This window comes from Lissotriton vulgaris, chromosome 4_1 (assembly GCF_964263255.1).
Source record: "Lissotriton vulgaris chromosome 4_1, aLisVul1.2, whole genome shotgun sequence".
Taxonomy (NCBI): Eukaryota; Metazoa; Chordata; class Amphibia; order Caudata; family Salamandridae; genus Lissotriton; species Lissotriton vulgaris.
Genome location: NC_141691.1, coordinates 683,839,626 through 683,866,917, shown reverse-complemented (window position 1 = coordinate 683,866,917; position 27,292 = coordinate 683,839,626). Strand labels below are relative to the sequence as shown.

General features: G+C 43.1%; 1 protein-coding gene across 2 annotated transcripts in view; it reads right to left on the bottom strand.

Annotated features, from left to right (window-relative positions):
- Positions 1 to 27,292, bottom strand: part of LOC147722440 (aromatic-L-amino-acid decarboxylase-like) — a 592,216-nt gene that overhangs the window by 24,343 nt on the left and 540,581 nt on the right. For both annotated transcript variants that reach the window (XM_086964962.1, XM_086964963.1), the window contains exon 12: positions 23,260 to 23,358. In XM_086964962.1, coding sequence (XP_086821088.1) covers positions 23,260 to 23,358 — 99 coding nt within the window. The remainder of the gene's footprint in view (positions 1 to 23,259; positions 23,359 to 27,292) is intronic.

Below are 27,292 nucleotides of genomic sequence, written 5' to 3'. Positions count from 1 at the left end.
AGGCCCCAGAGCAGAAAATGACTTCTACAGCAAAAAGGGTCAAAAGAAGTCCTTAAGCATCAAGATGGAGCCCATCAGTTCCCAGCAAGGCAATTCCTCCAGCATCCAGGGATCCAGGGGCAGGGCAGGGCCCAGGGAGGCAAGCCTTCCCCTGGGCCCCAGCAGCAGCACGCCCCTGGTTGATTCCAGTCAGAAACAAGGACATCTTACAAGAGGTCACAGCCTCTTTTTATACACTCTGGGGCATATTACCAAGCATGAGCGAAAAATATTGCTCAGCTTGGTTAGCGGCCGAAATTATATCGCCGATTTTTATCGCTTGGGAGCCTTGATATTATCAAGGTTTATCTCCTAAGCAATAAAAAAATCGGCCGAAATGCTTGAATATCGCTTTAAAGTAAGCATGGGCGAATTTTGCGAATCTCGCGTTCGCGAATTTTGCGGATTTGCGAACTCGCAATTCGCAAAATCCGCGAATTCTCGCGAATTTGCGGTTTTTTTTTGTGTGTTTGCGCGGGTTTCTGCCAGTTCGCGAGGGTTTTGTACAATGTCGCAAATTGGGAACTTACCTGTCGGGTCGCAAGTTTCGCGAACTTGTTGTTTCTACGTGTCCAGCCTGTTTGGGACACTCTTCTTCATCACTGCCACTCTCTGTCACCACTGCCACTCTCTGACTACTCATGCCACCCTCTGGCCCACCCATGCCACCCTCTGTTTCATCACAACACCCTCTGGTTGTCCAGTCAGTGTACATTATTGTGGCACACCTTCCCTGCCTCAAGTGACCTGAATTAATTTGGGGCTGATTAATGTGTCACAGAATATTTTTTTAGCTGGCACCTGCTTCCTTAGTGCTTCCTGATTAGTGATCTTTTGCACTTGCTAAGTGCTTTCATTGTTGCAAAATTAGTTACAACACCTGCCCTGCCCCAACTGACAATAATGAATTAGGGGCTGATTAATGGATTTGAACTTCCAGCCTGGCTCCTGCTTGTCTCCCTTAGCTGTAATTCAGGACCTTTGTGGCATATGTGTAACTATTCTGAGGTTCAGAGCAGGGTCACATAATAGTTGCAACTGGCAACTGAACTCTGGAGGGGCCCCTCAGGAAGCACTACAGGAAATGGCTACTAATGATGAGCCTGAACTTTTGAACCTGGTAAGTAGTTTCAGTTTTGCTAAGATCGTATTTCTGCAATTTTGCACTTATTCGCACTTATTCGCGGGGCGCGAAGTTGTACTGGGAAGCCGCGAACTCACGCGAACAGTGCGAGCAAAATCCGCTGCTCGCGGATTTGCGGATTTTGCGGGAGATTCGCAAATCTCGCGGATTGCGAATTTACCGAAAATCCGCAAAATCCGCGAGCGAAACGGATTTTCCGCCCATGCTTACTTTAAAGTCAGCGATATTCATGCATTATAGAGCAAATGCTCTTAGCCATGTAATCCACCTACCATTGAATTACATGGCTAAGAACAGCTCTGGGCAGGTGTTAGCTTTTGGAGATAATCGCGCTTAGTGCGATTATTTCCAAAAGTTGGCAATAGGAGATAGAGATGTTAGCGACTGTTTCCAGCGGCTAACATCTTGGCACGCCCACTTTGCCTGTCATTAGCGATAATTATCGCTGACATGCAAAGTGGGCACCTAAATGCCCGCTATCTCCTACTAGCTGTCGCTAACTGGTGTTAGCGACAGCTAGGTAATAGGGTGATGAAATTATCGCCGCTTTAGCGGTGAAAAATTCCCGCTAAAGCGGCGATAAGGCCCTTGGTAATATGCCCCAAAATCCTTTGTCTAGCAGGGTGTAGGTAATGTAAGAACCAGCTACAACTGGTTATGGGGAACTCCTTTCACTGGCCAGGCTAGGGACATCAGACGCACCACAGGGGGTGGAGCCAGCATTGTGGAGGGAAAACCCAGCCCTATTCAGGTCCCAGGTGTACCACTCCCTCACATCAGCATGCTAATCTCTCCATTCACCACTGGGGCAGACCCATCCTGACTCCGGAAGCCAGGCTCACCAGCCAGCTCCAGCCAATCACTCGCCAGACACAAATTACACAAACATGCCAACTTCTAGAAGTGGCAATTCCACTCTAGACACAATCATGCCGCATACATCATTGTGCAGCATTCATTCTCACGAGTTCGCACATACCAAACTCGACTCTGCACTCCCCACACATCAGGAACTACCATGGTCACACATATTCCCCAGTCACTCTCACCACACACACAGAGAGCGCACGCACTTTACACTGGACCACAGTGAAAAAGTGCGCAGAGACCTAAAATCACCAACACCAAGTTACAGAAACAGGCTAGGCAAAAGCAAAAAGTTTTGGGGTGAACCTGCCAAAAGGGCCGGGTCCAACAGCCAGTCAGACATATAAAGAGGAAAGAGGAGGGGTGTTAATAAGCACCCTTGCTTCAGCCCATTGTGAGTTTCTAGACAAGCCCTGGTTCCCTCTCATTAGGACCGGAGTCCAGGTAGAACGATTTGAAAGCACACAAATAAGGAATAAGTGTGCGTGCAGGGAGCAGGCCTCCCCCAGGCACAAGGTGCACCATCCTAATACTGGCTGCCTCCGCACCAACGGGGGGGGCTGCATCCTAAGCCTCCCCTACACACAGCACACCACAGACTGCGTGCAGCACAAAAGCCCAATTTTGAGTGGTGTGTGTGTCTATATACTTTAATGAGCTTATATAGGCGTCCATGCCCCTAGGCAGTGACCAATAATGCCCCCACAGAGACCAGCTCGTACCCCGCAGCACATATAAAAACTGTATGCAAAAATATGGCCATACTTGAGGGTTTTAAAACCTAAAAGAAGAAAACTTGGCACTGAAAGAACTTATAAAGCTTAATAAGCTGAAGAAGACTGAAACTTGCAAGCTGCTAACTGCAGGTGAAAACCTCTGGAACTGAGAGGGGGTTAAAGGGGAGGCTAGCGGGAGCACCCCAGGCCGACCGCAAGTCGCACCCAGACCAGACTGGACTGCTCAGCGAGCGGTAACTACTACTGCCACGCTCAGGCCTTACCTCGCCTCGCTCGGCTCTGCTTGGTAATCCAGTCCTTTACAACCGATTTGACGCCCTCGAACCCAAACCAGAAACGTCCCTTCTCTGGCCAAAATGTGTTTGTCCTTGCGTCGCAAACTCCCACAGCCAGCGTACCTCCTTGCAACGCTGCTCAGCGGTTTGTATCTGGCATCTGACATGATGTCGCGCCCAGCATTTATTATTTTTAAAAGGGGTCAATGCTTGATTCACAACAGGGTCACAGTATGATTTTCTTCCACAAATACTATGTACTTTTTAATGCAACATGTGGGAATGTATTTCATTCTGCCCCCATCGTGGCATTATCAAGCAAAATACACATCTATAAAAAAAGAGCCACTAATAAAGTCAACCCTTCACCCAAAGAAAGTTTTAATTTTGCTGATCATCTGGCTCACAATGTTAGTATCTGTTATTCCTGGTCCGTAAATGGCGATTGGTGGATATCGGAAGGTGAATGAGAGAGGAACAACAGGCAAAAATAGAAGTAACAGAAGAGAGTCGACCAAACCACAAACACAATTATCCACCGACTCCCAACTATTCAAGCATCCATCTTGAGCGATTCAATCCCAGAAACGAACAAGTTACTTACCTTTGGTAACGCTTTTTCTGGTAGATAAAGTATCTGCCTGTGGATTCCTCACCTTGTGAATATCCCCTTGCGTCAGCAACATTCGGAAATTCTTTTTGTAGCTTTGCGCCGACGTGGACGACGTCATAGAGGCACGGCATCGCACGCGACTCCGCTGATGTCACTGACACTACAATAGGCCCACGCCGGCGTGATGACATCAGTTCCGCCCTTTTTTCCGTGCCATCAAGGCACACGGATGGACCAATGACAGTAGAAATATACACAGTATACACAGTACACAAATATCAAGGTAACACAGACAGTGTGAAACAAATGCAATAAAACATTTGAAATAAACAATTCCTTTACAATAAAGTGAATACATTACAGTAACTCTGGTATAGAAGAGTGGACAATGGGGAGGCGGGTGGGTCAGTGAAGAATCCACAGGCAGATACTGTATCTACCAGAAAAAGCGTTTCCGAAGGTAAGTAACTTGTTCTTCTGATAGATACATCAGCCAGTGGATTCCTCACCTTGTGAATAGAGTCTCACAGTAGTCCCCACTCCCGGAGGAGGGTGTCCACTCTTCTACACCAGAAAATCCGGGAGGACAGAGCGCGCAAAGTGACCTTCCCTCCTCACCTCGGCATCCAAGCAGTAATGCTTTGCGAAAGTGTGGAGGGAGGTCCAAGTCGCGGCCCTACAAATATCCTCTACAGGTACACACCTAGACAAAGCAGAAGTTGACGACTTTGCTATAGTAGAGTGAGCTCTTATACCCTCTGGAGGTTCCTTACTGGCCAAAGAGTAGCTGATCTTTATACAGAGGATGATCCATCTTGAAAGAGTGCACTTGTGCACCGCTCTTCCTTTCTTGCAGCCAGCAAAACCAACGAAGAGCTGATCATCCACTCGATAGTCTCTAGTCCTATCAAGATAAAAGCTCACCGCCCTCTTAGGGTCCAGACGGTGTAGTCTTTCCTCCTCCTTGGAAGGGTGAGGGGGAGGATAAAAGGCAGGAAGGGTAATAGATTGTCCCAGATGGAAGGGAGTTACCACCTTAGGGAGAAAAGCAGCCCTAGTCCCAAGAAGCATTCGTTCAGCATGAATGGTCAAGAATGGGGGCTTGGAACTAAGAGCTTGAAGCTACTTACTCTTCTTGGCGAGGTGATCACAACCAGGAAGACTGTCTTAAAAGACAAAAGCCTCATAGGACACTTGTGTAAGGGTTCGAAGGGAGAACCCATCAAGTAGGTTAAAACAAGATTTAAATCCCATTGAGGCACAATAAAGGGAGTAGGAGGGAACTTATTTGTGATGCCCTTCAAAAACCTTAAAACCACAGGAGACTTGAAAAGAGACGGCTGATCCGGCAAGCAGAGAAATACCGACAATGCCGAAAGATAACCCTTGACTGTGGCAACAGCCAATCCCTGCTATGCTAAAGAAAGAGCAAACTGTAAAATATCAGACAAACGAGCCTTCAAAGGGTCAACAGACTTCTCCCCACACCAAGAGACAAATTTAGACCATCTGTATGAATAAATGGATTTAGTGGAGTCACGCCTAGCCGAAAGAATGACATCCACCACATTGTGTGGGAGAGAAAAGGAATTCAGGTTGCCCCGTTCAATCTCCAGGCATGAAGGTGTAATATCTGGAGGTGGGGGTTTAGAACCTGCCCCTCCATCTGGGAGAGGAGATCTGCCCTGAACGGGAGACGGAGCGGTGGGCGAGAGGAGAGGAGGGGTGGAGAGGATCCGTGTACCACACCCTTCTTGGCCAATCCGGGGCGACCAGAATAACTTGGGCCCGGTCTTGACGAATCTTCCTCAGAACCAGAGGAATCAAAGGTATGGGAGGAAACGCGTAAAGGAGTTGACTTCCCCAACTCAACTGAAACGCGTCCTCCAAGGCTCCCTGCATTGGATACTGGAGACTGCAGCATGACGGGCAGTGAGCATTCTCGCAAGTGGCGAACAGGTCCACCCGAGGAGTTCCCCACGTCCGAAAGACGTGACGAACCACCTTCGGGTGAAGCCTCCACTCGTGGTCGGCCGCGAACTGCCGACTGAGACTGGCTGCACTCACGTTCCGAACTCTGGCCAGATGATTCGCCATCAGACAAATCTGACGGTCCTGAACCCAGGATCAGAGGCGCAGAGCCTCTCTGCAGAGACACTGCGACCCCACTCCTCCCTGTTTGTTGACATACCAAATCGCGGTCGTATTGCCCGTCAGGACTTGAACTGACTGACCGCGAAGGGAAGGGAGGAAGGCCTTGTGTGCTAAATGAATCGCCCGTAACTCTAGAAGGTTGATGTGAAGCAACCTTTCCTCTGGAGACCAAAGACCTTTGACCTCCAGATCCCCCAGATGAGCACCCCACCCTAGAGTGGATGCATCCATAATCCCTGTGGCCACCGGGGAAGGCAGATGAAAAGGCTTTCCCTGAGACAGATTGCCTTCCACGCTCCACCAAGATAGATCCGCCGCAGTTTCTCCGGAGATCCTCACAGACTCCCTGAGATCTCCGTTGTGTTGATACCACTGCCTGTGGAGGCACCACTGGAGCGCCCTCATGTGCCAGCGTGCATAGTTGACCAACAGAATGCAAAAAGCCGTCAGACCGAGCAGGCGAAGGACCTTCAGGACTGGAACGACCGCTCCATTGTAAAATAAAGGAATCATTTCCTGTATGTTGCGAATCCTTTGAGGAGGAGGGAATGCACGACATACAGTTGTGTCCAGTACAGCACCTATGAACAGGTTGCGCTGGGAGGGCACCAGGTGAGACTTGGGTACATTTATTGAAAAACCCAACCGGTACAACAACTGAGTTGTCTCCTGCAAATGCTGGAGCACTTTCTCTGACGACTCTGCCTTGATCAGCCAGTCGTCCAAATAGGGGAATACTGGAATCCCCGACCTTCTGAGATGTGCAGCCACCACCACCATCATCTTGGTGAAGACTCGAGGTGCAGTAGTAATTTCAAAAGGAAGGACCGCAAACTGATAATGTTGCGATCCCACCATAAAACGGAGATACTTCCTGTGCAACTTCAGAATTGGGATGCGAAAATACGCATCCTGCAAGTCGAGTGACACCATTCAGTCTTCTTCCAGCAGCGCCTGAAGCAAGGGTGAGCATCTTGAACTTCTCTTGTTTCAGATAAAGATTCAAGATCCTGAGGTCCAGGATTGGACGAAGTCTGCCATCCTTCTTGGGAATCAGGAAATACCGGGAGTAGCATCCCTGACCCCTTTCCTGCTCTGTAACCACCTCTATCGCACCCTTTCTTAATAGTGTCTGCACTTTCTCCTGCAGAAGAAAAAGGTGTTCCTCCGTGCAAAAACCTTGACAAGGGTAATTGGGAGGGAATTCCCGAAAGGGAAGAGCATACCCATTTTCTACGAGATTGTAACCGATTCCCAATCCCGTAGAAAGTGGGTAAGCCGACCCCCCACTGGACCCGCATGATCCTAAATGGCGGATCTAGGGCTGATTTTCTGAGGCTGGGGGGTTGGAGGAGGTGGAGGAGGAAGAGGCTTGACGTCCTCGAGGACGAGCTCTTTGCTTACCCCTGTACGACTTGTACAAGGGATTCTGCTGCTGCTGTTGCTGCTGCTGACCTTGCCGATAGGAGCAAAAGGAAGAGCGTCCGAATCCTCTGAACCTTCTAGTAGAAGAACCCCTGGTCTGAAGTCCTAAAGATTTGGCAGTAGCCTTACTGTCCTTAAATCTTTCTACGGCTGTTTCAGCTTTTTTCCCAAAGAGTCCAACACCATCAAACGGCAGATCTAACAAAGCAGCTTGAACATCTGCCGAAAAATCTGAAGATTTCAGCCAAGCTGATCTTCTTGTGGCAACCGCAGTACCCATGATGCGTGCCACTGAATCCGCAGTGTCTAGCCCACTTTGTATCACCTGGCGAGCTGCTGCCTGTGCATCCGTCAACACCTCCTCAAAATCCTTCCTGCTGTCAACAGGGATCTTAGGTGCCAGAAGACGCAGTGTATCCATGAGAGCATGCACATATCTCCCCATAAGGCAAGTGGCATTGGTTGACTTTAATGCCATACTCGTAGAAGAAAAGGTCTTTTTTGCAACCTGATCTTGTTTCTTGACATCCTTATCCCCAGGCACTTGTTGAAATGCATCCACAGTCTTTTTGGAACAGGCTGCCTGGATTATTAAACTTTCAGGTGAAGGATGAGAAGTTAGAAAAGCAGGGTCTTCAGGAGCGACCCTGTACCTTCTTGCCACACCCTTGGAAACTGCTGGTGCTGTTAGAGGCTTTTTCCAAACTTCCATAATAGGCTCCGTTAAAGCTTCATTAAATGGGAGCAATGGTTCCAGCACAGAACTTGATGAATGCAGAACCTCAGTCAGTAGATTGGACTTAAATTCTACTGTAGGTAGAGTCAAAGACAAAAGTTCCGCTGCCTGCCTCATAACCAAGTGATAAGGCTGAACGTCTTTTGAAGGGGCATCAGACACAGAAGGTAACTCCCACTCGGGAGAAAACTCCAGGCTACTAGCCCCTGCCAGATCCTCGAAACAGTCCTCCTCAAGCTCACATTCTTCCACTTCAGCTTGAGCCTCTGTATATCTCTTCTCCTCCATGAGGCGCTGAGCCTCCCTCCTGGACCTTTCCTTCACACGCCACGCCGTCGGATCCACCAGCAACTCTGACGGAGCAGGAACTGGCATCGGTATAGAATCCGATGGAACAGTGGGTTGGTCTTGAGGTCGACTCGGAGCAGTCGACTACCTCGGCGGAGCCGGGTATTGCCACTGCGGTGTCGGAGCTGGCATGTACGGCATAAATGGAGCCGGAGCATAGGAGTGAGAAACTCCTAAATTAAAGGCTATTAGACCCATGGGACCCAAAGGTGCGCCAGAGGGGTACCAAGCCCTTGAAAAAACACCATACATAGCGTTCAAAAACGCTGATGGTTCTTCGCCTGGGGCCGGAAAAGGTGGCTAAAGACCCTTAGGCTGGCCTTGAGGTTTTTCCGAATTCGGCTCTTCCACAGGTGCAGAATCCTCACCCACAGGAACTTCTTCCTCATCCTGTCGGGCCGAGGACAGTGCCGGAGAGGGAACCGGAGACGGAGCCAGCGACTGAACCTGTGACTCCGAAGGCGAAGCCTCACCTTCAGGACCCAAGTCCTCCTCCGGAGGAATCACCTTCGAGCGTACCTTCTTGGGTGACTTCGACCTCGAGCCCGAATCCCTACCGGAGTGACGTCGGGACTCATGTCTTTTTTTCTTATGTTTCTTCTTTGACTTCGAAGCATGATCTGATGATGACTTCGAAGTCGACTCCACCCGAGACCTTGATCTCGACTTCGATTTCGACCTCGCCCTTCTCGAACGAGACCTCAAAGTCTTTCTTTCCTAGTCACCTTTCAGCTTTGCCACCAGTAGCTTGGCCTCTCTCTCACGCAGAGCCTTCGGGTTCATCTTCCGACATGAAGAACATCCATCTACATCATGGTCCGAACTTAGACACCAGATGCAATCTTCGTGTGGGTCCGTGATTGACATAATTTTCTCACATTTTCTGCAAGGCTTGAAACCGGTCTCCTTTGTCGACATCGTGAAGGACACAAAGAAACAGGAAAGTGATGAAAATAGCAACAAAGTTACTAAAAGGCTACAGAGATTCCCCGAAACCGTTAGCGTCGACGACGTGGAAAAAAGGGAACTGATGTCATCACGCCGGCGTGGGCCTATTGTAGTGTCAGTGACGTCAGCGGAGCCGCTTGCGATGCCGTGCCTCTATGACGTCGTCCACGTCCACGGGTAGCTACAAAAAGAATTTCTGAATGTTGATGACTCAAGGAGATATTCACAAGGTGAGGAATCCACTGGCAGATGTAGCTATCAGAAATACCCATTCATACATCTGGCCATTCCCACCCATGCATTCATCAATTCAACCTCCAAAATCCATCTATTAATCTACCACATTACATTATATGACAAACAACAATCTAGATACATGCAAATCCCTCTAACACATATACTAAGGGACTGACCCATCCATAACCATTCATGCATTTATTAAGCCATAGTCACTCATCTGTACTCCTGTAGACAGCCAATCATACTCATACAACCATGTCAATCCAACCACCCACAAATGTATTTATCTGTTCATGCACCACATTTGTCATTCACTCGACTAGGCCCATGTATATGGGTCCACATACACCTACACATTTATGATTCCATCAACCCATGCATTCACCCACTATAGCCAGTTAAATTGCAAAATTGTGGGTGTGGTGTTATCTCATGGGATAGAACACAGGAGAGTAGAATACATTTGTCCATCCCTACACAATTTTAACTCAGAGATTCATCAATACACCTGCTTATCTGTTGCCTTACCCGGTCATCTGTAAATCAATGCACTCACCACCCATTGATGCACCTGTGCACTCATCCATCCATTCTTTTATCTATAGCCATACATTCATTCCTTCGATAATTCACTCCATGCATTTAGCCATCCATTCAGCACACTAATTACTTCATTTTTCCATTCAATCTTTTCACATTTGAATTTATTCATCCTTTCACTCACAGCACACCATTCATTAATCTATCAGGTATGCATCCACAGCTAGCCCCCCATCTTTCTACCCCGCTACTCCTAGCCCACATCCATCCATAAATCCATATATCCATTTGAACAATCTTTCTCAAGCATCTAGGAACCCTTCTATGATAGGGGCAATAAAAATGAGTGTGTAACTGTATTGCACTCCCCTGGGCACTGTCTGTAATAAAGGCCTAGATGCATTCCTCCAAAATTGCACCCTCCTTCCGACAACTTGGATGCGCTGTATTTACTGTACAGGAATCCTGACGTATCTTTAGACGCAAAAATGACGCATTGCTGGGGTGTGTCTGAAAAAAGATGCAACTCCAGTAATGTGTCCTCTCACATGGGGAAAGCCCCATGTGAAAGGCTTGTGTCGCCCTTATGCCTGCTTTGAGGCAGGCATACGATTTTGACGCAATAGTACAAGTTCAAGAATTTATATAGCGCACTACTCACCCAGAGGGTCTCAAGGCGCTTGGGGAGGGGGTTCATTATTTGTCGAATAGCCAGGTTTTAAGTTCTTTTCTGAAGGAGATGTGGTTCTGTGTAAGGCGGAGGTGAGTGGGGAGTGAGTTCCAGGTCTTGGCCGCCAAGGAGGAGAAGGATCTACCTCCCATGGTGGATCTTTGGATACGTGGAACTGCGGCGAGGCCTCGATTGGAGGATCTCAGTTGGCGGGTGGGTGTGTAGAATGATAGTCGAGTGTTGAGACATTCGGGACCTAGTTTGTAGAGGGCCTTGTGTGCGTGGGTGAGGAGACGGAATGTTATTCTCTTGTTGACGGGAAGCCAGTGGAGGTCTTTCAGGTGGCCGGTAATGTGATCTTGGCGAGGGATGTCCAAAATGAGTCTTGCTGATGCGTTTTGGATGCGTTGGAGTTTTTTCTGTAGTTTGGCTGTAATTCCGGCGTAGAGGGTGTTTCCGTAGTCTAGTCGACTCGTAACCAGTGCGTGGGTGACAGTCTTTCTTGTCTCGGCGGGGATCCAGTGGAAAATATTTTGAGCATACGAAGTACGTTGAAGCAGGAGGATGAGACGGCGTTGACTTGATTGGTCAAACCAGCTTTACTGTATCTCCAACTGTTAACAGACATTTGGGAAATTTATAATGTGGCTAAATTTTTAACCATTGCAGTGAGATTGGGCAAAACGATTAATTGGCCGTAGAACATCTACCACAAACATTGCCCATTGTAACTTGAATCAAGTTTTTTATCCTGTGAACTTTTAACTGATGCTCCTTTGTTTTTTAACTGTAGAATGATGTTCTTTTTATTGTCATGTTGCTTTGTGATTTGTGGACCATTTTTATGTGTGTCTTGTACTTTTATGGTTTTTGTAAATTGAACCGAATAAAGTATTTCTTGACTTGACTTGACTTGATTGGTCATCGAGAGTGAAGAGTCTAGGACTGTGTTTCCCAAACTGTGCGCCGCGGCGCCCTGGTGCGCCGTTATCAGTAGCCAGGGGCGCCGCCGCACGATGTGGGAAAGATAGTATCTGGCCGCGTTAGGCCCCCTGTGCAGTGATGTCAGAAGTGCAGAGCGCCAGCACACCAGAGTGATTATGCGCCTTTAAAACAAACAAACACACGAGCACACTCATGCATGAATAAACACTACAAACGCTGCGCACAGGCTTCATTTCTAACAAGCCAAGCCCCATTTTCTTTGTTTTCCTACATGGGGAGACCGGAATCAATCAGGTGTCAAAAAATGTATGAATCGCCTTGGTGCTATTATTGAAGTTGACACATGAGCAAAGAAGGATTATATAATTCTGTGTTATTGAAAGGGCCTTCAATGTTTTATGTAGACCAGTAAAAGTCATATTGTCAGGTGTGCAAATGAAAAAATTGTACTGCGTGTATTTGGGATACGTTACAAAATAAAAAGAGAGCTATATGCAAGAAAGATTCTAACTTGAGAAAACAATATATAGCAGAGATCAAGGTAAAAAAAACGGAGTAAAGATACAGAATGAGAGCGAAGGGGGCAAATTGAAACGAGGGGGAAACGACAGAAAAGTGGAATAAAGTGTGGAGGAATGATACAGAGGACACAGGAGAGTGAAAGGGGAAGATTGAAAGGAGGGTAAAAAACGGAGGAAAGACACAGAAGGAGAGTGAAGGGAAGCTTGAAATGAGGGGGAAACAACAGAAAAAGTGCAAGAAAGAGTGGAGGAAAGACACGGAATGAGAGTGAAGGGGGAGCTTGAAATGAGAGGGAAACAACAAAAAAGTTTAAGAAAGAGTGGAGGAAAGACACAGAGGACACAGGAGAGTGAAAGGGGGAGTTTGAAATGAGGGGAAACGACAGAAAGTGGAGGAAAGACCCAGAAGGAGAGTGAAGGGGGAGATAGAAGTGAGGAAAAAAACAGAGTGAAAAAGGAGAGAAAAAGCGGAGCAAGACAATGGAGACAGAGGTCCACTGGACCACCAGGGATGAGGCACAGGTGAAACCTGCAGGTGGAGGAGGGCCTCCACCATTCAAGAGTGCAGGGGCTTGGGTGGGGAAAGGCCTCACTTAATGGTGGAGCTGAAAGGGAGAGCAATTTCACTAACAATGAGTCAGTGGTTCTAGCTAAGCATGGGCGGAAAATCCGTTTCGCTCACGGATTTTGCGGATTTTCGGTAAATTCGCAACCTGCAAGATTCGCGAATCTCCCGCAAAATCCGCAAATCCGCGAGCAGCGGATTTTATGGCTTGCTCGCACTGTTCGCGTGAGTTCGCGGCTTCCCAGTACAACTTCGCGCCCCGCGAATAAGCGCTAAATTGCAGAAATACGATCTTAGCAAAACTGAAACTACTTACCAGGTTCAAAAGTTCAGGCTCATCATTAGTAGCCATTTTCTGTAGTGCTTCCTGAGGGGCCCCTCCAGAGTTCAGTTGCCAGTTGCAAAAATTATGTGACCCTGCTCTGAACCTCAGAATAGTTACACATATGCCACAAAGGTCCTGAATTACAGCTAAGGGAGACAAGCAGGAGCCAGGCTGGAAGTTCAAATCCATTAATCAGCCCCTAATTCATTATTGTCAGTTGGGGCAGGGCAGGTGTTGTAACTAATTTTGCAACAATGAAAGCACTTAGCAAGTGCAAAAGATCACTAATCAGGAAGCACTAAGGAAGCAGGTGCCAGCTAAATAAATATTCTGTGACACATTAATCAGCCCCAAATTAATTCAGGTCACTTGAGGCAGGGAAGGTGTGCTTTGCTTTGCCACAATAATGTACACTGACTGGACAACCAGAGGGTGCTGTGATGAAACAGAGGGTGGCATGGGTGGGCCAGAGGGTGGCATGAGTAGTCAGAGAGTGGCAGTGGTGACAGAGAGTGGCAAACACAAAAAAAAAAAATCCGCAAATTCGCGAGAATTCGCGGATTTTGCGGATTGCGAGTTCGCAAATCCGCAAAATTCGCGAACGCGAGATTCGCTAAATTCGCCCATGCTTAGTTCTAGCCTCACATCTGTACCATCCACTGATGCCCCTCGGCTAATGTATTTATTTGTTACAACTAGCAGCCAGTCTCGCCTTTCATGTGTGAAAGTTTGAAAATGATTAGACCAGTGGGCTCTGCCAATATTTATCAGTCTTTGGCATGGTCCAGCAGGTCAAATTCAAATCCTGAATAAAATATTTAAAAAGAAACTTGCTGCATTGAGGATATAAAAACAAAAAGGATTGCTTTGACCACAAAATGCGTTTATGAAGTACAGATTATTAATCTGTGTGCTGTGGAGAATTAAAATGATCCCTCCTGCATTCCAGTGCACAAATTCCATAATAACAGGTGAAATGCCAATGCCATGAGGTGGGAGATTGGGCTCTGGGTGGGCCACCATGTCAAGTCAACCCAACAAATACGTGAACCACCGCAATATTTGAGTACATCCTGTATCTCGCCCTCGCTAATGTGCAGCTATAAAAAAAATATTTTTTATGTTTACTTTCAAAATGAATAAAGTCCTGTAGATGTGCACTCCAGGTCTTTCCAATATGCTACTCGTCACCTTTAATTTGAAGAAAAGGTGAAAAATCATCTGTCCAGTGTTCCAAAATTTGCAAATTGATGCTATTCGGGTACTACTTGATGTGCGTACAACACTTCTGAGAATGACTAATGGTCTGCTGGTAGTTTGTGAACAGCTAGCTAACAGCTGCTATCCTTTTTATCTCTAATACCTTCATTGCATCCCAATTAATTTAAGGAAGCCAACAGGAAGTATTCCAGAGATCTTGCTTACATCCCCGCCCCACCCGCTGGTGAAAAAATGGTGGGGAGGCACGGCCAACTGCCTATTAGGTCAAGGAAGCCACCGGTTAAAAAAGTTTGGGAACCACTGGTCTAGGATGAAGCCAAGGTTACGTGCGTGGTCCGTGGGTATGGGTGCTGAGCCCAGATCCAAAGGCCACCATGAGTCGTCCCAAGCAGAGGGGGTTGATCCTAGGATGAGCACTTCCATTTTGTCTGAGTTGAGTTTAAGGCGGCTGTCTTTCATCCATACGGCTACTTCTTTCATGCCTTCGTGAAGATTGGTTTTGGCGGTGTTGGGGTCTTTGGTGAGGGAGAGGATCAGCTGGGTGTCGTCTGAGTAGGAGATGATGATGATGTTGAGGTTGTGTTGACGCGCGATGGAAGCGAGTGGACTCATGTAAACATTGAAGAGGGTGGGACTGAGTGATGATCCTTGTGGTACACCGCAGATGACTTCGGTGGCCTCTGATTTGAACGGGGGAAGTCGGACTCTCTGAGTTCTCCCAGCTAGGAACGAGATGATCCACTCCAAGGCTTTTCCTTTTATGCCGATGTTACTGAGGCGTTGTATGAGTGTGCTGTGACAGACAGTGTCGAAGGCGGAGGAGAGGTCGAGTAGAATGAGGGCCACTGTTTCTCCGTTGTCCAGTAGTGTTCCGATGTCGTCTGTTGCTGCGATGAGTGCGGTTTCAGTGCTGTGTTTGGCTCGAAAGCCGGACTGTGAGGTGGCACACTGAAATCTGACAGATTTAATTACGTCTCCACGAGGCTTTCTTGTGTTGGAACGCCCACCCTGCATAAATTATACCTGATGCAGGTGTAATGTAGCACAGGGGTTTACAAAGTGACACATCTGCCTAGATGCATCATTTTTTTTAAATGGTGCAGCGTGGTGCATTATTTACGCCGCCAGTGCATTAATAAAGTGAAGGACTGGCGGTGTATAAGTGTGTCAAGGAGCTCATAAATAAGCCCCAAAGTTTGTATAATATTGTTTGATGAAAGTGATACTTGTTTGTCCAGGGATAGCAATTACTAACTGTGTTATAATTATCACACCTTTATAGTTCTCCCCGGATAAATTCCTGCAGATGAAACCTGACAAAATGTATCAGGGGAAAATGCCTAGAAAAAAAGGAAAAACATGCAAATTTGTGTGTTAAACACTGCATTCCCTGCATTTCTTTCCAATAATGAAAATGTCACCCAATCCCCGTCTGCACTCCTCTCCACTCTCGACTTAACAACCCCTAACTTTTCAGAAAGTGACTTTTTCTTAATACTTTGTATACCCAGGTTTGGCAACATCCTTTCCTGAGATCAGCCAATATTATTAATCCTTACTCTCCACCCAACAACGAATCGACCTGCAATGATATACCCCCTTCCTAATTAGGAATATTCCCACCTCCATTCCTTTGCGCTCTTATAATTCATATTAATGCGATCTCATATAGTTTGTCCACTCTGTCCTATTCAGTCACACTCTCAACAGTTGCAGCTTTCCTTTTGGTCAGTGCTATTCACTCGTTTAAACGTTTGCATGGCCTTTACTGCTTTCTCTCACTTTTCCTTGATTCTGCTCCAGCGAATCTTAAGCCCCCTATAAAGCAATGAAGAAGAACTAATACCCACTCTTTAGTAGTTAGAGTCTTGTAGGAAAGATGAAAATGGAACTGAATCTACAGGTCTCCCAGCTGTGTTTTGAAACCACTTACCTTCTGAATTTGTAGTCTGCCGATAGTAATTTCGTGTTGTCATCCTTTGCCAGTGGATGTGTGTATTATGACTGGTTTCTTCTGTCACGTTCAATGGGTACCGGAATTTGACAGAAGCTTGAGAATGTGTATGATGCATTACAGATTCAGTGTTCTATAGTGGACAGTGGAGGGATTGCTGAACTCTCCTGTGGAGGGTGTACTTGTTAGCTGGCGTTTGCACCAGGTACCTTGATTAAACTTAATTGACTTGACATCTGGTGATGATCGCCGAACATCCCTTGGTGTTCTTACAATAATGTACTCTTCTTTTTAATTCTCCTTGGATGCTATCTTCTTGTGTAAGTGGAATTACCATCAAGAACTGGTGAGCAAAAGGTTGTATCGTGACTACAGTGCTTCGACATCAGAGTCTGCATTGTTTTTTCTTTATTTGGGATTTTTGGCTGTAATGGCCTGTGTGCAACATCCCACTCAGGCAAGGTCAGACTTGGTTTACATTTACAGACTGCTACTAGTAGCAATGTGTGCTTCACTCGCAGTGCCTCACAACGTATCCACACAACATGGAGTGTACAAGTCGGTCGTTATCTATTGCTCATTTGCTGTTAATTTTCAATATTTTACCTAAACTTTATTTGCAGCACATTCTTCTCATTTAATGGTGCAAGAATTTCAGTAGTTCTATGCTTGTATTGACTTGTTTTGTATTGGCACTCCTGTGCAAAAATTGCAGCTACTATTTCTTCAGGAAAACATGTTATACACCAGCTAATTGTGTTATTTTATTTATGTTACTTGACTTTTTTGCCATGCACGGAGTTTGTGTACATCCATTGTTCCATATATGCAGAAGAACAACGCATTTTCATTCATCAACTTTTTGAGGTTGCCATCAGTACCAGGCAGTTTCGAAAGGGGAATAAGTATAATGAAGCAGTGGAAAGGAGAAACAAACATTTTTCACAGCAACCACATGTTATGAAGGAGAGGCATCAGTTTTTCACATGGTGACCCTGGGCTCATGAGATTACAACTTTATGGTTACTCTTTGTATTCTAATGTCTTCTTGTGATTTTGATCAATTCGAGATGAGATGTCGATGCGTTGGTATGAGCAGAAAGCACTTGAGCAGTTATTGTGTAACAGAAACTCATCTTCAGTAGAGATGATCTAGCTAATGGATTTGAAAGCTCTGCATTGGTTAGTAAGGAATTGAATAAACTTAATTTACCTGGAGTTCCATCTGCAATTGGATTTGTACCCAACACACCTTGGCAAACTGCAAGCAAAGAGGATTATAACAGAGGTGCCGGTTCCAGCCAAAGATTAGGATGTGTTTTTAGGTATGGGTCTCAATACCATGTAGCCGAAAACAAAGTTGTTCAGTAAGGAATAAATCTTACATGAATAATAATCACATAATCCTAAGAAGAATTTTAACAGATCGATATTTGTTGGAGGCTGAACCTTAGCAATATTTTTGGCTAAATCTTCTTTAACTCATGCAGTTAGGAATTTACATTTATCTAACTTAACAGTCATTTCCTGTACACATACTATGTTCTTTTTCAGTACTAGTATGAATAAGAATATAATCTTGAACAGCGTATACTCTCCTTATGCCTTACAACAAGTTAAACTTCAGTTTTTGAAAAACTGTTGCTGCGCTTGCATACCGGAAAGGCATCAAGATCATATTTGTATTCATGCAAATACTGTAGAAAATGATATGCTGCAAAAGGAATTGCAAGGATAGACAAGGACCTTGATTTCTCATGTCATTTTATTGGTTGGTATACTGAACGAAGGTCAATAAAGTAATGTGCACTGCCCAATTGTGCAACCATTTATAACATTTTAGGTAGTGGGTGACAGATAACTTAAGTGGTATTTATAGATCTGAAATCGGCACACAAATACATTTTGCCTATTTTTTTTGCCACTACTATAAGAGAAAGCCATTCAGAGGAATCAGCTTTCGCCATGACACCATCATTCTCCAATTGACATAAATGCTCCAGCAGTTGTGATTTATTACTTACAGGTACACTTCTCACCATGTGGTGTACAGGCATAGCAGAGTCTTTAATCACAATTGTGTGCATAAACCCTTTCATGCACCCCAATTTGTTATCAAAGACCTCCATGTGAGCATCCAAAATCTCTTGATGACCACAGTTCTTCAGGGCTACAAGAGAGATAGATAGGCAGGGCCCTGCCTTAAGTGCCAAGACACCTTTTTGGTTTACGTGCACTTAATAAGTTGTTTTAACATAACATACAAAGGATCCTTTATCTCTCCAACCAAGAACCTCATCTTCCTGGAATATAAAATTAGAAAATCTTTATACTTAACTTCCTCTCATAAATATCCCACAATATTGATTGTACTTCCTTCAAAACCAGAGGATTAACATCAGAAGGAATTAAAAAAATATCAGGCCATTCTTTGTAGACACATTGATCAGATATTATACAGATATGTGATCTTGAATCACCAGCAACTCACAGATAGTGATACCTACAAGAATATCACATACTGGACCACCCTCCTTTTTATATGTAGACTAAACACACAGTCCCAGTTTACACTTTTCCATGTCTTCTCAGGGAATCTGTTTGAAATGTGTTCACTTGTACAGTTTTGTGGAGGCCACTTAAAAGAATATAGCTTAAAGGAGTGCCATTTGTTTGGGATACAGAGGAAAGAGAATCATTTAATATGAATAAAGTGCTAATTTTTGAAGCACCTGTCTACAAACCGTGTCAGGAGAATGAATTGTGTGTTATCATGGGGATCCAGACGCAATTGGTATTGGGACTGTGTTTAGCCAAAGAGTAAGCACTAAAGAACACCCATTAGCTTTTACTTCAAGGTACTTGTGCAAAGCTGAATTACACTACAGATCTATAGTTTTATAGAACAGAAAGCATTAGCTTGTGTCCAGTGATAGTCTGCATGGTACTGCTGCAAGGAGGACCAACATAGGGGAGAGAGCACCAAAGTATCTAAAGGACTATATTTACCTTTGAAATAATTCTCAACAATGTAATGTACTTTTAATACTACCTCTAGTTTCCTTCTGTTGCTTATTATGTTGAAACATTTTATTTTGTCATTTTTTAATATTCTACATTTTGTAATATTCTGATTTCCTATGATCATGTTGTATTTTCCATAATTCTTGATCTTGGTGGTGTTGTTTTATAAGGGGCAGGATGTGTGTTGTGGCTGATTACTCCTCTCATGGTTTATGAGCCATGGAATGTGACAGAACCTTTAGAATGTGTGCAATGGGATGCAAGTGTGGAGTTGTAGGTTGCAAAGCTGGAGGGGTTGCTGATCTCTGTTGTTGAGGGTGTACAATTTAACTGTAATTTTCACTTGGAACCTGGACTTAACTCCAATTTCCTTTTCTACTTAGTTCTGCACTGTTCTTCACATTGTGCTTTCCTCTCTACGTCTTACCTAATCACATTTCGGTCCTTATAATTCAGGTTGATGATAGTTCTTAGCTTAGTTTCAGGTAGATTTGTTTGGTGCCAACAGTGTATGAGCTCACCAGAATGAAACACAGTCGTTAATACTTTTTTCAGGTCTTGCAGCTCAGAATTTACTGACAATTTCCCTTCCTTTTTTCAGCTATACCGACCGAGTTTGTCTTTCTTTGGCGACCTCTCTGAGATGATTTCATCCCTATTTCAATATATATATATATATATATATATATATATATATATATATACACATACATATATATTTGTCTGCTGTCTGCAGGAAGGTATTTACCTGGCTTTGAAAAGTGAGAATTTCATTCTCTGCACTCTGGAGTGTCTTCTCTTACCTTCGTAATTGATCCCCATTCTTTCCTGAGCTAGGAGAGTTCTCTCACCGGGACACTCTTACTGTTCAGTCTTTCTCTCCAGTGCCTCTCTTCAGTCATTCAGTACCTTTGATATGTCTGCTGTCTAAACATTTTACAAAGTGTCTTCTTCTTCATTACGTTTGAACATTTCCCTCGTTCCTTTCACATTCATTTATCAGTTTTCTCTTGCTTGTTTGCTTGTTTAGCCTTGGCCCACCATCTTTTTTTTGTGTATATTTTTCCTGCTCACCTGACAATTCCCACATTGGTCCTTCAGCAGCCACCTCTTTGTGTTACAGGATACGTATAATATCCTAAGAAAAGTGTGGGTTCATTTTAGGGTCAAATACAGTTTAGTATATGGATGGTTTATAAATGATTGGAGTTGATTATGAAGTTTAAGCAAAGGTTCACAGTCAGAATGCATGAAATAACTGATAGTAGTGTGCAAAACTGGGCAGTTTCTCAGATTTTTCGGTAGTAGAATAATTTCCCTTAGTAGTTTTGTTTACAAGTCCAGAATAATATGTAGGGAAATCTATGTATGCATCTAACCCTTTTCCACGCTTTCTGCGTACTATTGTAACATATCCCTTATATATATAATGTTAATGGAACCACTCCAAAGGACCTCCCTTGTCTTAAAATATGGAACGGAAGCATCTTTGAAATCCGTGGTTATATATTTCTTGTTTGAGAATTATATCCATGGTTTTGTTTTAAACAGTATTTTGGGCTTCCTTTGGGTTTTGGGTGGAAGAACTATACATTGGTTGCGAATGCAAATAGGGACTTTCTATGGGGATACTTTCTATAGGGAACCATATTTAATCCTCACAAAAACAAAGAATCTGATATACCTCTCACCCTCAAGGAAGGACATGGAGTAACCTAAAGACAGATTTGTTAAACATATTTCTCAATTTTGCGCTATTATGGACTGACGTACAGCCTGTCAGATATGCAATCATTCAACTATATAGCTACTAAACAAGAGCAATGTCAGCAAGATTGGCATCTGTGCATACAAAATGGTCAATTTGAGGGGCGTGTTACATTCTATGTCATTCAAATTTGTGGGTTTTTAGTCAACTGTTTTTTTTCTTCAGTTCTCTCCGCCTACGATTTTCCATTGGCCTTCTCAAAATTAAAATTCCCCAAGTTAGATAGTGGCTGATTGTGAATTTTAGGCTTTCTTTCCTTTAATTTCTCAAACTGTGTATGTTCAATTAATTGAAAGACCTAAAAACCCACTGCCCTCCTTCCTTTTGTGCTGCTGCTGCTGCTAGCGAAAAACACTATAAATTATCTGGTTATGCCTGTGCCTCTAAAAGTTGGATAACTAAACAAAATATTCACACCTGTGTGGAGGTCAAGCACTTTTTTGTGAAAGCACCCAGCGCCTGCCCAATCAAAGCATGTATTCCTGGCTCCCACCATGTGGGTGGAGTAAACACCCCTCTCCTGGTGATTTTCTCAAAATTGCCTGGCAACAGATGCGCTACCAGGCCAGACCATAAAAAACCCTAGCTACATGTAAACTTGGCTGGCACAATATAATCCCACAAATTTCATGATTTATTCAAATAAACCTAAACACTTTTAGAAACATTCATAGACTATAACATACACAATTTTATCTATACTACTATTATAAAGAGAGAACACAAACCTTTGAGCCAGGTAAACTCAAAAAGTACTGCACCAATCACTACATCCAATACACCATTTGAAAGGAGAGATATAGCAGAAGGACATAGGCTATAGTTTTGGACACCATATACATTAAAAAAGCAAAAATTCCAAAAGTGGGAAAGTAGTCCCTTGTGGGCGTTAGCGTGGGCGTGTCAAAGAAAAGATGTGGGCGTTTAGAGGGGTGTGTCAAACAAAAGATGTGGGTGTTTACAGGGGCATGTCCCAAAGTACAAACAATAAACATATGCCAAACAATTTCACTGATTTCACTGTGCAAGGCACACACTTCACCACACACTTCAATGTGCATAGCGCAAATGCGATTTCAATGATTTCACTGTGCAAGGCACACACTTAACTGTGCATCCCGCGCATTTGCAAAGGGCCGCCTATCACTCGCCTCGACATTCGACCATTCGTCGGCATTACCCTTCAAACATTAACGCCTTCGTGAGATGACATCCAAAAAGGGGCGCGCCTTCCATAATAATACAGTGCCACAGGGTGCATGCTTGCAAAAAGGGCCGCCTATCATTCATGTTGCTTTGCACAGCCCACCAACCACGACACACAATGATTAACACACACACACGAGTTGCGATACAAAAATATAACAAATGTTTAACCATTTGACAAACGACAACGTTGTCACAGGGGGAGGAACGTAAACAAAAGAGGCGCCCATTTCTTAGACAAGAAAGCCAATCGACAGAACATGAACGAGACTTTACTCACAAGGTTCCGAATAATTACGTATGCTGCGGACAAAATTGAAAACTTCCGCATTTCAAACACTCTGCGTTATCAGCGGAACACTGCCAGTACTTGCGCCGATAAAAACTAAAAAAAGATATTAGTAAAGGGATCGAAAACGTAAACAAGGAAAGCCCCTTTCACAAGCAAGCAATTTCAGGCAAATACATCTGAGCGACCACTGTAACACTTGCGACGCAAATTACAACATTTGGGAAACAACAACATTCGCACACAGGGGGAACACTCTCAACAAGGACAGCAAAACAAAATTAGTTGTGGCTCAATGAAAACCTGCGGATGAATTAAGCACACATTACTAATGCAAACAAAAAGTAAAGGCAACACTGAACATCGGCCATCACCGTACAACGTCGGGACGGGCTGCTAGTATTCAAGAAAAGTGGGACTCGTTATAGAATCTTCATTGCCATACATAGTTTACTTAAGACAGCCCTCTAATAGTGATGTTTTATTTCACCAATGAGGCATGACGTTGGGGCTTCTTTTGAGCCAATAAATATCTTTTAAGATTTTTGAGTGCTGAAGACAAATGAGGCGCACTAACAAACCACATTCTTTCATTGGTCTGCTGAGAGAGCAAAACAAGATTTTTTATTGTGACGGCACGTTTTATAAACATTCATTGGAGTTTAAGGATTATTAAAATAATTACCAACAATGAAATGTATTTACCTTGCGTATGTATTCCTGTAGTCCTTTCACACCATACAGCCTGAACACAAACCACAATTTCAGGGAACGGAACCTGCGGCCCAGGGGGATCTGCCAATGCTGCAAAATAACATTATTGAGCTTTGAGTCAATACCAATGGCTGGTTTTAGAAAGATGATGTTTTCAAATGCAAATGACAATTTCATAGTTATACATATGTCAGTGCTGTAAAATAATCTCACAGATCATTTGTACATACATTCCAAAAGCAGCATTTGATGATGTTCTATGATATCGTTTCAGATATAAAAAATGTTTTAGTTTTACATTGCACAGTGACACAGATTGTTTCTATTGATACAATGACATGATCACTTTGGCACATATCTCAGAAAGGATGGTGCAGTGCTGGCAGGTGGTAGCCATGGTTACTGCTTGTTGTTACTGACCTCGCACGACAGACAGACCAACTGTCCCTAAGCCATCTGCTAAACTGGCAGTTAAAATCTGCTAACGGGGCATGCAGTTGGATGTCCATCCATCAGAATAGACTTCGCTTGCAATGGGGCATCCCCTACAGAAATTATAAACATCACTAGTCCACCAGTAGCCTACTTTCCAATTAAAGTGCAGACTCCACAGCCATAACAATAAAGCAGTTTGCATTATTTTTTGAGATGTTCCCAAGGAGCACTGGCAGCCTTCTGAGACCCAGTTCCAATTATCAAAGATTTTGCTATGAGTAGGTTTGACTTACCTAGTTATCCCTATCCTCTGGATTCCTCCATGGATTTTAACATTCACCATGTGCTCATTCCAGCTGTGAACTTATCACAATCTGTACGTTTTAGTTCAGATTGAATTGAGAACTTATGTTTGAATTCTTCTGATGCTCAGCTGTACCAATCAATGTTCATTTATAATATGAATCAGTAATCACAAGAGAATTCCAGTTTTTCAAAAAGACCGACTGTAGCATTTCTATTGGCTTTTCTGCGTTTCACAGTCCCTCATGCTGATTGTCAATTAGTCATAAGGAATATTTCGACACTAAAATATGGAGTGCTACACCAACAAATAATAACAGAGTCCATTGAGGTAGGGTAACTGCAGACCTCATTCTCACAATTAAAGAAAAATATAAGCGAGCATTTATGCATTGGTGGAATGCCCACTGAATTGGTAGAGGCTCTTGCCTCTACCCACAAGTGGGGAAGCACCTGCCATAATTAAATCCCTCTCCCATGATGTTAGGGGTGATTTTGACAAAAGTGCTCCCTCAGTTGCAGTGTGAGCACTTTCTTTAAATCATTCATCCCTGCTGCTTGGCATTGAGTTGGTATTTTATTGTTGTTTTGCATAAATAAGCGCCAAACACAGAGGTCTATTTCCTCAAAACACAATATCAATTGCACTGATGCACAGGATGAATTGTCCTTGAGTGTGTGGGATACTATTTATGTTTCCTGCCTGAGATCACCAGGCAAGGCAATGTGACGTCAGCAGGAAATGTATGCCTTGGAACTCCTTATCTAAGGTGGGGCTTTTCAAAGGCTTGATCCAGTGGCTTTGTGGCAGATGGGTCACCAAGTCATAGGTTTATGATGACAGACTATGGTGGGGATCCTGCTCCGCCAAGACCAGAAGAGGTTCCTTACAGTATTCCAGGCAGTAGGGTGGTTGTATGAGAAAAACACATTTGTAGAATTCCAATTGTGAAAAACTATTTAACCTAAAATGCTTAATAGAATGTTTATGATAAATGGCTTGAAAATAAACAATCCAACAATTCAAGCAATATCTTTTATTTTGCACTTGCATGTTACACAGTTTTTTTTTCTTTTTGACCACATCCCCTCTCTTTCACTGCACTGTTGTTCTCAATTATGCTCTTGAACTACTTGGGAGCATATTCTTCAATACTTAGGTACTTTTGTAACCTCCCGTTTTTACTACTGCACCTTTTTGCTCATTCAGTTGTTCTCCCCTTCCTTCATTCTGCCTTTATTCTTTATTTAATCTAGGCAGTTCTGGGAGCAGTGGAGTAGACAGTCCAAAGTCACATTTCCTATTACTGCCTATTCACCCTTATTTTTTTCTCTTCAGTGTCTTCAAATCTATTTCCACAATTTTTGTGTTTCTTTTTTCAATATACAAATGGTGACCCATTTTCCTGTACACGTCTTAGCATTTTTCACTCCCTTCCACACTCTTCTGCCAACCTCTTCCCATACCTCGTTCATGTCCCTGCTCCTTCCTTTTCCTTATCTAATTTACTTTTGCCATTGTCCAAATTCTACGTTTGTGTTTTTTAAGGTTTATTGTTTGAAATTGAAAACTGATTACTACAGCTCGAATTTATGATAAAACAGGAGTAGTCAGTTAGACAGCCCCTAAACATTTGTAGAGAATTTAAAAAGGTTAATATTTGTTAAAATAATTTCTTTTATAATCAGGAATGTTTGGATAAACAATTGTAATAGTGACCGGGGAAACGTTAACACAATGGGGTTACCAAAATAATATTTAATTATTTTTAATTTTTTACGTTTTAGAAAAAAAAGTTTGGAAATATTTCTAAAAAATTAAGTCTAATTAGTATTTTGTGACCAGCAAATGGCTTTAATCATTTCTACCTAAACTATCTGCAAGTACTATCCATTCTATGTCTAAGTTAGAGACTGGTCAGATTGTGATATCTGCCTGTGGAAGTGCCAGATTATATTTTCTTCTTTTGTATCATTTATTGGTTTTGACACAACACAAAAAATATCTTATATTCAAAATATAAGAATTCATTGAAATGGATATTGAGTTTTAAGCAAGTGTTGAACTGCCAGTTAAAAATGTGAAAGCTATTGTATTATACTGTTGGACTCATAAAAAAGTTTACAATTATTTTTCTAAATAATTGCTGGTCAAATAACTGAAATGCTCATATTTTGAAAAAGAGTACTTTCAAACAGTACGTACGAGTGTTACAAAGTTGAACCTTCTAGTTTTATAAGTTCTAACATATTGGTTGCACTTCAAAAGGTGATTGTAATTGAACACCATGTTAACATTGTTATGATTGGCTTTGTTGGTTAAACTGCTTAACAATTGCTTTAAGATATTTTTAAAATGTGTCAAAATATGTAACAGTTAATTTTAGAAGTTTTAGTACTGTTAGTTAACAAGTCCTAAAAGATATCCGATACAGTCAAAAGTTAGAATTTGTACTCTAATAGTATTATAACTCCAATCTATTTTGAAAATATTTGGAATAGTTTAAAACATTTGTTCAGTTTTTCTAAAGAATTACAAATGTAATCAGCATGGTGCTACATGTTAACATGTTTTCAAATATTTTGTGGATTTTTTAATGACCTGAAAATAAACATTTATTAATGGAGTTTTAAAAAGTTATAATAGTTTCTTTAGAACATTTGCATGCATTAAAATCTGTCGACAAAAAGGTAAAATATATGCAAAAGCAATGGGCATGTTGAAATTGTTAACTCTCTCTCTAGGAGTCTTTCAACTTCAGGGGGCTGCCATTACACTGACATGACCATATCATCGGTCTACCCCAAAGTGGTGCTTGCACTTTGAGTACTAGAACCGAAGATAGAATAGTAAATGTGTCCTGATGAAAGTAATATGATGGCCCAATGTATCCAATAATCATGCTGTGTTAGATTGCATTGACCACATTGGTTAGTCCAAATGGTGTTATGTGTGTATTGCCCTTAACTACATCATGATTTTTACTTGCATGGTTTGCACTAAGGTGTTCTATGTGATGTCTTTTAAAGCCAAATTATTTTATTATAAAATAGTATTGCGCAAATTAAACCAAGGACGTTTGCAAAGCATAGACTTAATTTTATTTAAAAAGAAATTCGTTTTAGAGGATAAAAACACCACATAAAGAGTGATTGAGTACCAATAAAAGTGAAGCCAAAATACATTACATGCCTCAAAATTTTGAGTGGAGTACTGACCTTTATGTTAATCGCAATGAATTCCAAAAGCTTTCCTGTAAATATGCACAGTAATCGATTGTCCACC